The 13,234-nt window shown below is 48.3% G+C and overlaps 1 protein-coding gene across 1 annotated transcript; it reads left to right on the top strand.

Moving 5' to 3' along the window:
- The first annotated feature begins 1,712 nt into the window (after positions 1 to 1,712).
- On the top strand, positions 1,713 to 5,338 carry EEF1A1 (eukaryotic translation elongation factor 1 alpha 1). The gene is made up of 7 exons (XM_061460469.1): positions 1,713 to 1,922; positions 2,795 to 2,974; positions 3,107 to 3,403; positions 3,660 to 3,810; positions 3,991 to 4,247; positions 4,387 to 4,621; positions 4,936 to 5,338. The coding sequence occupies exons 1-7, from the start codon at positions 1,779 to 1,781 to the stop codon at positions 5,058 to 5,060; spliced, it is 1,389 nt and encodes a 462-aa protein (XP_061316453.1). The 5' UTR covers positions 1,713 to 1,778; the 3' UTR covers positions 5,061 to 5,338.
- The last annotated feature ends 7,896 nt before the right edge of the window (positions 5,339 to 13,234 follow it).

Here is a 13,234-nt window from a genome sequence, read left to right on the forward strand (position 1 = left end):
TGCATCTATACTTAAGGTGTGTTCACCTTGATTTGTATTTTTTGCCTAAGTTGTCTGTGCCAAGTCAAATTTTGTTCTCTAATGGTACGACGAGTAAAAGAAAAAGCTTGTGCCTCTCCCCCAATTCCCTTCCCCTTTTTTTCCTTATTCCGGCGTAGTAAATTTCCTGGAATTCCTGCTCTCTCCCTCCTGGCGAAGGAGGTGGGCCTCCGTTTCTGGGACACTTGGAACACTGATGCTCGGGGGGGGGGGGGTGTGTGTGTGTTCTTGTCTTCCCTGATCTTAAGCAGGTACCAGAGGTGAACTAGCCAGCGCACCCAGCTCAGCGTTCACCATCTCACTGACCGAGTTCTTTTGCGTCCCTAATGAAAAACACAACTCATTTGCCTGGGGCTGCTCCCTACGGCCTTTCCTCAACTGCAGCATCCCCCTGGACCGAGCCGTGATGCAACATGTGACGCAGCCTCCCGCCCGCGGGCTAAGGGTCGGGCGTGGCGCCCTCGGGGCTCCCGCTGCGACTTCGGTGCTGCCCCACTCCCCCGGTTCACCTCGGCCGCTTCCGACCCGGCAGCTGGAAGGGGCATCCCGCCGCTCCCCCACCACGGCTCAGCACCGCCCAGCCGGCGCGGCTGCCGCAGCACACAGCAGCCCCGCTAACCGGGGGAAGTCGCGGGGGGGGTGCTCCCGTAGAGGCGGGAGGGAAGCGGCCCCGCGGGGTAGGGAGTGACCCCGGTACCGGCCTCTGGGACCCGCACCCCCGGGGCGGGGATGGAAGCGCCCTTTGGCCAGGCGCGGCTGCGAGGAGAGGCGGAGGGGCCGCCGGGAGTGGTGACGTGTCTCTCCAACCCCGCCCCCTCGCAGGGTATATAAGGGGTGGCGTTCACGCCGTCGGTCTTTTTCGCTACGGGTTTGCCGCCGCCTTGCAGGTGAGAGACGCGGCCGCGGGCCGGGCCGGGCCGGGCCTGACCGCGGGAGGGGCGGGGGGGCCTGCGCACCTTGGGGGCATGGCTGGCGCCGAGCACGGCTGTGGCCGTGACCGCGGAGTGGTGCGCTGGGGATGGGGTCTGAGGGGTAGGCGGAAGGAGAGGGAGGGACCGCGGGAGCGGGCAGGCGGCAGAGTGCACGTCGGGCTGGTGGCGACGCATCGTTCTCCTCGGCCCCCTCCCCGCTTCCCTCCCGGACTCGAGCGAGGGGAGCGGCGTGCCCATGCCGGCGTAGGGCGGGAGGCGTCCGGCCGGCTCCTCAAAGCGTTCCGGGCGGCGGTGGGGCTGGGACGCGCGGTGCGTGGCTGGCGGCGGCGGGGCCCGTGGGCTTCCGTGGGGGCTGGGGGGAACGGAGCACGAGTAAAAAAATGGCCGCTCCTTACCACAAAATGGAGGACGCGCGGCCCGGGCGGGGTGAGTCACACAAAGGAGCGGGCCGGCCCCGCCCTCCGTGCTGCCCGTCACCCCGCCGCGCCGCCGCTCCGCTCCTCGGCCGCCGCGGGTAACTCGAGCCCGGCGGCGGCGCGGGGAGGGGGCGACAAGAGGGGCGCTCCGAGGGGGCCCCCGGCCGGCGTTCTCCGGCTTCGCCCCTCCCGCGGCGGGGCGGGGCCGGGCCGAGGCCCATGTCTCGGCCGGGTCACCCCGCACGCGGCGCCGCCATCGTGGGCCTGGTGCCCCTCGGCCGTGTCCCGCCGTAGGGGTGTTCACACCGGCGGTGTGACCAGTGTGTTTTATGGCGCGCTTCCAGGTGTCGGTTCTCTTTGCCGAAAGAAAGAACTTGACTAACATCCAAAAATGGGAAAGGAGAAGACCCACATCAACATCGTCGTCATCGGCCACGTCGATTCTGGCAAGTCCACCACCACTGGTCACCTCATCTACAAATGCGGTGGTATCGACAAGAGGACCATCGAGAAGTTCGAGAAGGAAGCTGCTGAGGTGTGTGGGCCTGGGACATGCGGCAGTATTTCAGGGCTGAGGAATGAAACGAGACTTGGTTCCAAAACTTGAGTTGCAAACTGCTTTGTGGCCACAGGGAGGCAGCTTGGTTGCGACTGTCCTGGTAGCCCGACAAGCGCGTCGGTTGTGCTGTGGCCACAGGGAGGCGGTTTGGTTGCAGTTGTCCACCTAGCAGAACAAGGGCTGAAGCGCTGAATCCGCCATTACGTTAGGTGGCAAAGCTCAAACTGTGAAGTGTGGGACTAGGGAAAGGAAAGGTGATGTAAAGCCATATTTGTGTAATTGGAAAATAAGCTGAATTCCCAGCTTCAGTCTTTGCATGCATGTAGTTAAGGTTTACTTCTGAAAATGTGAAAGGTAGGGATTTTGGTGATAAAACTTGCAGAAAGCTTTATCAGTCATAATTTTTCTTACTTTCCTGTGTAGTGACAGGATAGGTTTTAATAACCACACAACAGAATGAAATGTAGCAAATGTTGGGCTGAGTGGCAGTGAAAATGTTGATTATCACAGGGATTGCACTAGTAAGCGCTTAAATTTGTAGAGGACACTTGATAGTTGGACTCGGGCTCGAGAGATCTATCATAAGGATGTGTTAGCACAATTAACAAGCTGTCAAGAGGGCTAAACTGTCAACAGGTTAAATAACAGAAAACAGTTGGCATCTCTCACTGGTAGTGCCAAGTGTATCTTGTGTCTTGTTGTACAAGCAGTAACTTTTTTCGGTGTTACACCAGTATCTATTCTTAGAATTTGCTCTCCAGTCAGTGCATGGTCTTTTTGAAGTAAATGCAAATGCATAATCAGAAAAAAAAACTGGGGAAAAAACCCTTTTTGATTTTAATCCGTAGATGGGCAAGGGTTCCTTCAAATATGCCTGGGTCTTGGACAAGCTGAAGGCTGAGCGTGAGCGTGGTATTACTATTGATATTTCCCTGTGGAAATTTGAAACGAGCAAATACTACGTCACCATCATTGATGCTCCTGGACACAGAGACTTCATCAAGAACATGATTACTGGAACTTCTCAGGTGTGTAAATGGAACTAAAGATTTTGAGAGTTCAGGCAGATTGTTCCTGGCTTGGCTGGGTGGGGGTTCCCCTAATGCCTTGACACATATGCAGCTATTATAATGAGGGTGTCTTTGGTCCTCTTTTCAAAGGCTGATTGTGCAGTCCTGATCGTTGCTGCTGGTGTTGGTGAGTTCGAGGCTGGTATTTCCAAGAACGGGCAGACCCGTGAGCATGCCCTTCTGGCTTACACCCTGGGTGTAAAACAGCTGATTGTTGGTGTGAACAAGATGGATTCCACCGAGCCACCTTACAGCCAGAAGAGATACGAAGAGATTGTCAAAGAAGTCAGCACTTACATCAAGAAGATCGGCTACAACCCAGATACTGTAGCTTTTGTGCCAATTTCTGGTTGGAATGGAGACAACATGTTGGAGCCTAGCTCTAACGTAGGTTTGACATCTGTTTATATTAAGAAATAAAATTTAGAGGGTTAGGGAGATAAATTATGCGACAGTAAAATGCACCTTTTTTTTTTTTTTAAGTTAGTTTGGAAGTGCCAAGGTCAAAATTCCCAGCATTTCACAAATTCTTACTCTGCCATAATATACCAAGATAATGCTAAGATAAGACCACTTGGTCTTTTCTAGTATTGTGCCATTAAAATTGGCAGACAGTTTATGCTTGGGCTTGTTTTTCTTATAGATGCCCTGGTTCAAAGGATGGAAGGTTACCCGGAAGGATGGCAATGCCAGTGGAACCACCCTTCTTGAAGCCTTGGACTGCATCCTGCCACCAACTCGTCCAACTGACAAACCTCTGCGTCTGCCTCTTCAAGATGTCTACAAAATTGGTGGTATGTGTTCTCTGTAATGCCACTCACTAGCCAGCAACAGCTAATGCATGGGGCAGGAATGCAGTTCTTTTGCCTGAGAGTTTTTGTTTTTTTTTTGCTTTAAGTGGAAAGGTAGAATGCTGTTCTTTCCTGTAAGGGCATATATTCATTGAGCTGAATTACTGATCATCTGTTTTGCAGGCATTGGTACTGTACCAGTTGGCCGTGTGGAAACTGGTGTTCTCAAGCCAGGCATGGTGGTTACATTTGCCCCGGTCAATGTTACAACTGAAGTAAAATCTGTTGAGATGCACCATGAAGCACTGAGTGAAGCTCTACCTGGTGACAATGTTGGCTTCAATGTTAAGAATGTGTCTGTGAAAGATGTTCGCCGTGGCAATGTTGCTGGTGACAGCAAGAACGATCCTCCAATGGAAGCTGCTGGCTTCACTGCACAGGTAATTTTTACAGCTCTTTGAAGACACTTGAAATACAGCTCTGAAGCCTACATGTAGGCATGCGAAAACCCAGTCTTTGTGTAGGACACACCAGTACTAAAAGTTACCTAGGTGTTAAGTTGGCTTTCTGGTTGTTTAGGTCATTATCTTGAACCACCCTGGCCAAATCAGCGCTGGTTATGCCCCTGTGCTGGATTGCCATACTGCTCACATTGCGTGCAAGTTTGCTGAGCTCAAAGAGAAGATCGATCGTCGTTCTGGCAAAAAGCTGGAGGATGGCCCCAAATTCCTGAAATCTGGAGATGCTGCCATCGTTGATATGATCCCTGGCAAACCCATGTGTGTCGAGAGCTTCTCTGACTATCCTCCTCTCGGTAAGGCATCTCCTAAAATATGTTAATATTGATGGTCTGGAAAAGATGCTTCTTAATTTCTTGTGTTGGGATAGAGTGTGTTTTTGAAAATGCCGTCAAGCTGTGATGTCAGCAGACACTTCAAGGTAGGACCACAGCTTCAAGGGTACAGGGATATTCTCCAGATAATTACGTCTCACTGTCCCAGTCTCATGTATTTTAGCGCACTAAAGTGGTATTGGCCCAGTCTACCCCAAGTTGCATGTTGCTGCTGTGTGCATAATGCTGCGGGAATGGAGCCTTGGACAAAAGTCAAACTATGTTTCTGTTTCCAGGTCGTTTTGCTGTGCGTGACATGAGACAGACGGTTGCTGTTGGTGTCATCAAGGCAGTTGACAAGAAGGCCGGAGGAGCTGGCAAGGTCACAAAGTCTGCCCAGAAGGCCCAGAAGGCTAAATGAAAATTCTGTCCATCAGCTGCCACCTCAGTTTTAATCAGTGGTGGAAGAACGGTCTCAGAACTGTTTGTTTCAATTGGCCATTTAAGTTTAATAGTAAAAGACTGGTTAATGATTACAATGCATCGTAAAAGCTTCAGAAGGAAAGGAATGTTTGTGGACCATTTGTTTTGTGGCAGTTTAAGTTATTAGTCTATAAAATCGATAAATTTTTTAAAATGGAAACTTGACCAAAAATCTGTCACAGAATTTGAGACCATTAAAACAGAAGTTCAATGCTACGTCTCTGTCTTCTTTGGGTTAATGCTAACTTGATAGAAAAATCTAAATACAGTCCTGGTGGGATCAGAAGGGATGAATGTTGCTGGAGTATGTTCAGAAGCTGCAAAGCAAATACTGAAATTGGTTTCTGAATAGTAAAATTAAGCTGCAGGTTTAGTTTTAGCTGATTTAAGCCTTAAAAATGTAACTCCTGTGGTGCTTCCTTTAAAGCTACCTTCTAGATTGGATAGCACAAATTGCCAGGTAACGTGTCATGGTGTTTTGGTGCATTCTGTGATGCATTGAGTAAACCAAGAAAACTAATAAGAGGAAACTGAACAAAATCACATTTAACCTTGGAAAAGGCAAAGAATCAAGTGTTAGATTTCCCATAAATCTTGTACACAGATTTTTCTAATTGCTAACAGATTTTTTCCTGGGGAACTGATAAGGTGTGTACGTCTTCCAAGATTGAACACTTAAATTTTATCTAAATGTTTTCTAATACACAGACATTGAATAGCTAAATTTTGAAACCAAATTTTGTGCAGAAGGATGCTTTGTCAGAATGTCTCTGTGTGACCCACCATGAACCAGCAGGTATTTCCACTGACTTGTGACAAGATGGTGTGTTTATTTGTCCTGCCTGATGGCTTTCAGTTTCTCTGCTGGGTTAAGGATGATTCTGGGATGGGAAACAATAGTGGTGGGCTTCCCAGAGCAATGTGATAAATGCACCAAATGCCATGGTGGGACTGTATACCTGTTTAACAATGGGATTGAAGATTGGAATCAAACAGTTGAAGTGATTTAGGTAACTAGTCTGAAAGATTACTGTTAATAACTAGATAAAATAATTGAAGTAAAGCATTTTGGGCTATGAGCTACCAGCTGTGATAAACTAGGGTTCCAGACTTAAGTCTTTTGAACTGGTAAATGGAGACAAGCAGTTAATGGATAATCAGATCTGACTTGCATAATGATACAGCTGTTTTACTAACCTTTAACATGATTTCCCCACAGCGTCCCCACCTGAGTTTAAACAGAATTCAGTACCTTTGAAGGATTATTCCATTACACCAGTATGTTTTGAGTTGTCTGTAACGGCTATACTCTCTCCCTTGTTTTCCTTCTTGGCTGTGAATTCACTCTGCAGGAACTTGTATCTGTACTGCCTGGATATGCTTGGATAATCCTGAACCACTATTACTTGTTTTCATGCTCTTTGTTTGCTTTGGTTGGATCTTTTCTCCTTTTCTGCTCCACTTCTGTGTCTTAACTATGGTAAAACCTTGGTGCATTATACACCCTGTTTGAAGGTAGAGATGGGCTGAGTACAGTGGAAGCAAGGGCTGGAGCACTTCAGTCTCTAGAAGGCTGTGGAATTTGGTAAGGGAATCTGTTCTTAAATTAGGAAGGTTTGTTAAGTATCCCCAAGGCAACAGGAGGTACATAGCTTTAAAATGGAGGCAGGATGTGCTGTTGCCATAAATCTGAAGTATCTTGCCAAATCTTTGCATGCTTTTCAGTGAAACTGCTGACTTTCTTTCCAAGGGACCTCAGACTGGTTCAGCAAAGTGCAAAGTTCTAATTTGGGTGAAAAGGGCCTTGGCACAAAGCAGTGTCCTCACTGCAGCTGTGTGTTAGGTTCCTTACACATTCCTGGTAGGTGCGGGTCGTTTGGTTTGGCTGGCGATGCCCTGGGTATGTAATATCCTGCCTCTTTGCAGTTCCTCGGTGCTTTTTGCACAGTGCTGTCTTTAGCTGGGTGTGCTTGCTCTGCTACAATTTGGAAGTTGGCTTGTAATAAGGAACTGATTCAAAATGAAGCCTTCAGGCAAAATAAGTTTTGAAATGGCACTGGGTGTTTGAAGTGTCTCTGATCATAGCTTAGCAGAAGTGAGGGCAGCACCTCAAGGCCAGCAGTGTGGCCACTTCAAGAGGCTGTTTTGTCAGCTGTGTGTGGATCAGAAAAGCCCCAGAGTCGTAGCTCCAGAAGCTGCTGGGAGGCTGGTTCATGTTAAAATGGCCCAGCTAAGCAAGTGGGAGGGTCAGCTTTACAGTTCAGGGCAGAAGGGTGATGCTGTCTGTAGGACAGAAAACACAACCAAAGCCTGGAGAACAGCTAACAACTGTACCTTGTACACAGTAAGGACAAATGGGCTCTTGTGAATGCTCTGCCTGTGGTACTAGTGATGGCTTTCAAATACTAAAACCTCAGTTTCACATATTCTATTTTTTTTCTTTACTGTGTTTTTAAGGTTTTGCTTTCTAGGCACTAATGGAATGCCAGTTCAGTTATTTCTGAACCAAAGCTACCGTTGGTTCAGGAGGTTTCTTTTGGCTACCTGGGGAAACCTGTTAGACTTTTGTAAACAAAACTTGCGAATAAAACTACTTTGGTCAAACTTTTAATAAATGTTAATAGTTGAGAACTCTGTCTTCTGCTTATTTCTTTAAGCAACTTCTACAGCTGTCCTTAACTCTTTCCATACTGTCCTGCAGTGCTGTTGATGGGTACATAGAAGCAATGGTCACGTAGCTAACTACGAGGGCAGAAAATGTGCTGGAATATTAGGTTTATTTAATCGGGTTCGTGTTTTCTTGCTGAAGGTGGCAGTGGGGAGCTGGGAGATTAAAGTGCAATTTCCTTTCTAGCTGATGATGCATGCTTTGGGAGGCTAGAGGCATTTTATTTAGTATACAGAAATATTCCAAACATGTATGTGATGAGGTGTCTAGGGACTGAGATACAACAGGGCCTGGTCTGCATAGGGAAGTAAGAGTGGCACAGACACAGCAGCTGCTGCAGCCAAGTAACTTCTTGCTCAGCTTTGTTTCCCTTGGCTGGGTTAGGAGTAAAACAGGCTTTGCTTAGGTGACTGCCCCAAGGTACTGTAATTATAGCTCAGACCAGCTTGTGCAAGGCTAGTAACTGGAACAGTTCATTTCACTGAAATTGCAGATGAGAGAATAATTCACTAATTCACAGTCAGTACATTTTTGGAAGGTATTGACAAACTGACAAAATACCGATTACCTCCCTAATGCATATTTTAAATTTTAGATAAAACCATGTAGAAACAAACTAAACATTGTACTGTGTAGGGATTTCCTTTCTGGTGCTAAATGATTCTCTATTTAAGAACAGCAGGAATCAATCTGGATCACAAATACAACTCACCTCGTTTTAACCTGTATTAGTTAAATGTTTATGTAGTGCTTGGGGGCAGATGAGCTCCCTGGCTCCCCAGCAGCACCCTCTGCCCTGTCCTGCAAAGGACAACTCCAGGCACACACTTCGTTTCTGCTGGTACCTGAAGTGGTTGGGTATAGGCGTTCTCCTTGCTGCAATGGATGGAGGCTGAGCCTTCTGTATTTAATGCTAAAACTTCGTCACTTCAGTGCTGGCCGAGCTGGGTCCATTTTTCCCAGCCCATGCTGTGGCTGGCCCTGGAGGATAGCCCTGGATGGATGCAAGGGAGAGCACAGGGAAAGGACCCTGCTGGAGGCAGCCAGGGGCTTTGATGGAGACATGTGCCCTGAGGAGCAGTGGTTGGTGTGTGCAGCCAGAGGAAACTGATTTTGCCCACATTCTGGGTGCGCAGGGTGAGTTTTGCTCTCTGCTTCCTTACAAACAACACCGTTCCTTTCCTTTGCTTTCCCTTGATGTGGGTGGCTGCAGAGCTTCATACCAGCTGTTTAACATCCTTTGCCAGGTCTAACTCAGGCTGTTTATCTGTTCCTTCCCAGATCTACAATTGATCCACCTTTGCTGATCAGCCAGTCTTCTTTTTTCCTCAGTCCCTCTATGGTTTGTGCTTCTCTGAGATCCTGCTCAATGTGACTGCTGCATCCAAAGCCTGTTTCTACAGGGAGTTTTTTCTCTCTCCCTTTTCAGTGCAAATGGAAAATTCCTGACAGTATTAGCACCCTGTGAGTTTATGATGATTATTTTCAAGTTCTCAAATTCTTCATGTTGTTTGACTGCACCAAAGAGTACTTTCTGTCTAGGGATTAACACTTTTGAAATCGCAAATCTTAAAAAAACAGCCACACCATAAACTAAACAGAGGAATAAACTGTGACTATTGAAAATAACACTGGGCCAAATTCTCAACTGCAATGCTCCTACTGCTTACCAAGGGGAGGGCTGAAACTGCTTCACTTCAGGAGGAAGACGAGAATACCCAGGATGCAAAAGAGCTGAAGGAAAAGCTGGTACATAGCAAATCTGTATTAGTTTCCAAACCCCAAAAGCTGTAGGTTTTTAGCCTTTCCTGAATCATCCTTATTACCTTCAAATTATTTCTCCATTATGAATCATAGCATGGTTTGGTTTAGGAGGGACGTTAAAGCTCATCTAGTTCCAATCTCACTTCCACTCGACCAGGTTAATGTAAATTGACGTTACTTTTCCGGCTGCCTGTCAATAATTCCTTTATGTTTCAAATATTTACACAACATGATTCCTACCTGCTGGTTTCTCTGCACTGATAAGGTGACAGTTAAACATGCATGTTCCTCAAAATCTGCTGGGTAAAACACAGGAAATGTGGAGTAAATGGGGATGCTGACCCATAGGGTTGCCCTCAGCGTGCTGATGTACTTTGCTACAGCTTGCTCCTGGCTCTCCCAAGAGAAGTGGTGCAGTCACCTTGTCATCCTGCAGGACCATCTGCTGGCTCATGCCCAGCACAAACACAAGTCCAAGGGTTAATGTGCTATTTTTGATGTTATTTAGTCACTGGAATAACCAGAGCCAGCTTCCCCCCTGACTGGGGGCCTGGCCTGCCCTGACAGCAGCAGTCGGACACTTTTTTCCTTTCAGCTCAATAAAGTCTGGATTACTAAACACAAAGGGGAAGAGACACAGCAGAGCCCCTTTCCCAACCCAGCTCCCTGTTCTGCACAGCTCAGCACAGCCAGCCTGAACACCAGACAGCAGAATGAAGCCTCCGACCTTAGAGCAGCCTTTCACTACCTAAAGAAGGCTGGAGAGGGACTTTTTACAGGACAAGGGGGAATGGCTTTCAACTGAAAGAGGGTAGGTTTAGGTGGGATATTAGGAAGAAATTCTTCCCTGTGAGGGTGGTGAGGTGCAGGCACAGGTTGCCCAGAGAAGCTGTTGCTGCCCCATCCCTGGCAGTGTTCGAGGACAGGTTGGATGGGGTTGGAGCAACCTGGTCTAGTGCAGTTTTACTGCAGGTAGGGATGAAATTTAAAAGAACATTTCAGGTTTGCTCATCTGCAGCCACCTGGGCACATCTTAAGCAAAATTCCCATGTTTTCATTGATATGTGTGTGTATACACACACATATGAATATATTATACATATGCACATACAAAAATTATTATGGTGCTTTTGCTTTAATTATTTTAATTACTGCAGTTGCCAGACTTCTTAAAAATCTGCATTTTCTCTTAAAGCTGGATTCTAAGCTAAATTCCTTAGCAAAGAGAGTGTAACACTCCCAATGATTAAATATTATTACTACTTTTTATATTAGGTTTATATTAGTCTTATTATACATTATATTAATTGCAATTTTATATTATTAAATATTTAGTAAATATTTTGCTCTGTAAGCTGTGGTTCTGCTAACAGGAGATGGATATTTTGGAGAAAAAGATGTAGGCTTTTTTGGTGTTAAGAATCTTCCTGTGTAAAACAAGCCCTGTGTAAAACGAGTATTTATACTCTTTCCCAAAGAAAAAAAAACAGGAGTAGATGAATTTAAAAGTAAGTGTAGGTTTGTTCCTACTTAACTGTTGTTTCTAGCGACAGAAACTAATACTTAGCCTGCTGCTAAAGCGTGTTACGGATGGCGGTACCCTGGTGTTTTGAGGAAGGAGGGGGTGCACGTGCGTGCACAGGAGCAGGGAAGGGAGAGAGCAAGCCCCAACAAGAGCTCAGCTCAGCTCAGCTCTTCTGCGGTCGCTTCCGTGCGAGGGCAGCTCCTGCAGCTCCCTGCTGGGAGCCGCGGCGTTTCCCCACTCGTGTCACGGCTCAGGAGCACTGAGATCACCGCCTGTGACGTGACCGCCCTGCACCCGGTGCAGCTGCGGCCAGCTCATGCCTGACGCCACCACCGGCCGGCCCCGCGCCGGGGCAGCGTCACCAAGTGCCACCCGGACAGAGCGCCACCGGGTGCCATGGGACAAGGGCAGAACCCAACCGGCTCAGCCGTGCCCCCGGCTCACAGGATCCTGCGACACCAGGCACCACCTGGTCACACACGGCAAGTTTCAAAGCGAGCCACGTAAACTGCAGCAGAGGAGCGCAGTCGCTGCTGCCACCTCCCGTCGCCTCCTGCTGCCCTGTAGGCAGGGTGAGCTCATTTCCCACCTGGCTCCGTGCCCGCTCTTCAGTTAGCCACACCGAGCGCTATGTCCCTTGGAACAGGAACAGCGAGTGCTCACGGTCCCCAGCGGTGCCTGAAAACGTGCCTCCTGGCGCTCGTGCTGGGGGCAGCAGCTGCTGTGAGACATGAACGCCCTCACCCTTCACTCCGTCCACCCCCGCCTCCAGCGCAGCACCGGCCTTTGCTGAACCACGCTCCTCCCAGGCAGCCCTTTGCAGCCTGCTTCTGCTGGCTCTGTGGACCCGCTCCGGCACTGGAGAGGTGCTGACTCTGCAGGGACACCGGTGGGAAAGCTGAGGGCATGTTCCAGCCCGTGATTCACAGCTGAACGCCCCCAGGAGACTTCACAGACCATCAAAATATCTAGGCTTAAGTCCACAAAGAGGCAGAGAAGTTGCAGCCTCCAGCTTTCAGGATAGATTTGGCACTTCTGTACTCCTTGGCACAGAGGGCAAGGCCCAGGCACTGTGGTTGGCAACATGATGGTGACTACAGAATCAGAGAGCCTCTGATGGGAATACCATTGGTCTTCTCCCTCAGTTACACATGCAGGTTTAATAAGCAGATGCAGCAGCATATTTCTCCAACACCCCCCTATCCGTAAAACAATAGATCAAAAATCGATCCCTTTTTATCTGCCATTTTTGTAACAGCAGTTGCAGAGCAAGTCTCCCATCTTCCAGATGAACACCTTGGCCACCAAGCTGTCAGCACAAGGGGGAGGGACATTTATTTCTCATTACCCCTGTGAAGCCATGGAAAGAGACAGAAACAAACACGAGGAAGCACCCTGCGCAGCACAGGCCATGGCTTGGGGGGAGCACCGAGAACACCTCCCAGGTGGAAACAGGAGCTCCTAGGGCACAGCAGATTCCTCCTGCATCCACTAAATGAGGTCTCACTGGGTGGAGGAGCACAACCCAGGAGGTGCAGGCATCAAAGCTGATAAACCTCTGAGCACCTAAAATGACTGCAACTTAAGGTTGTTACTTACCAAAGTGCAAAGGCAATGCTCAAGTAGGAGGCACATCCATGCTTGCAAGAGCCAGCAAAGTGGGGGGCTAAGGCAAGCCATTTAGTGCAGCCACTGCTGCACCATTGCAAATGGTCCAGCAGCACCAAGACTATCAAAGACTGGGTGGCAACAGCTTTTAGTGTCTCCCAGCATAAGAAGTCTTCCCATTTTTCTCTTGCTATCATCTTCCAGGCAGAAATAAAGATGAAGAAACAGGGTGGTTCAAGCACCATATAAAATCAAAACTAGAACAGGAAAGGAAGACAACAGGAGTATTGAAAGTCTGGTAGAAGACAGAATGGCAGAGACCTGAGGAAATTTGTCCTAGGGAAAATTGCTGATCACCAGGCCTGTGCTCTGCAAGAGGAAAAAAAAAAGGGAGTTTCACATTGAAACAAGGAACACAAAGGCCCTTCATATGTGCAGTGAGTTAGACCATCCCCACCATGTATCCTACCCTTTCTGCTTGCCTGGTCACAGTAAGGATTGCAGGAGGACAAAGTGGGATTCATTACTGCAGGGCCAAGGAGAAGCA

Source organism: Pezoporus flaviventris, unplaced genomic scaffold (assembly GCF_033815535.1).
Source record: "Pezoporus flaviventris isolate CSIRO_AGI_PZ_B2104156 unplaced genomic scaffold, CSIRO_AGI_Pfla_v1 ptg000031l, whole genome shotgun sequence".
Lineage (NCBI taxonomy): Eukaryota > Metazoa > Chordata > Aves > Psittaciformes > Psittacidae > Pezoporus > Pezoporus flaviventris.

Bases quoted from the DNA above. Each gene is read 5' to 3' on its own strand.
- EEF1A1 (XM_061460469.1), top strand. From the start codon at position 1,779: ATGGGAAAGGAGAAGACCCACATCAACATCGTCGTCATCGGCCACGTC. The intron at 3,811-3,990 runs GTATGTGTTCTC...TCTGTTTTGCAG, and splicing joins AGATGTCTACAAAATTGGTG to GCATTGGTACTGTACCAGTT. The intron at 4,248-4,386 runs GTAATTTTTACA...CTGGTTGTTTAG, and splicing joins CTGCTGGCTTCACTGCACAG to GTCATTATCTTGAACCACCC.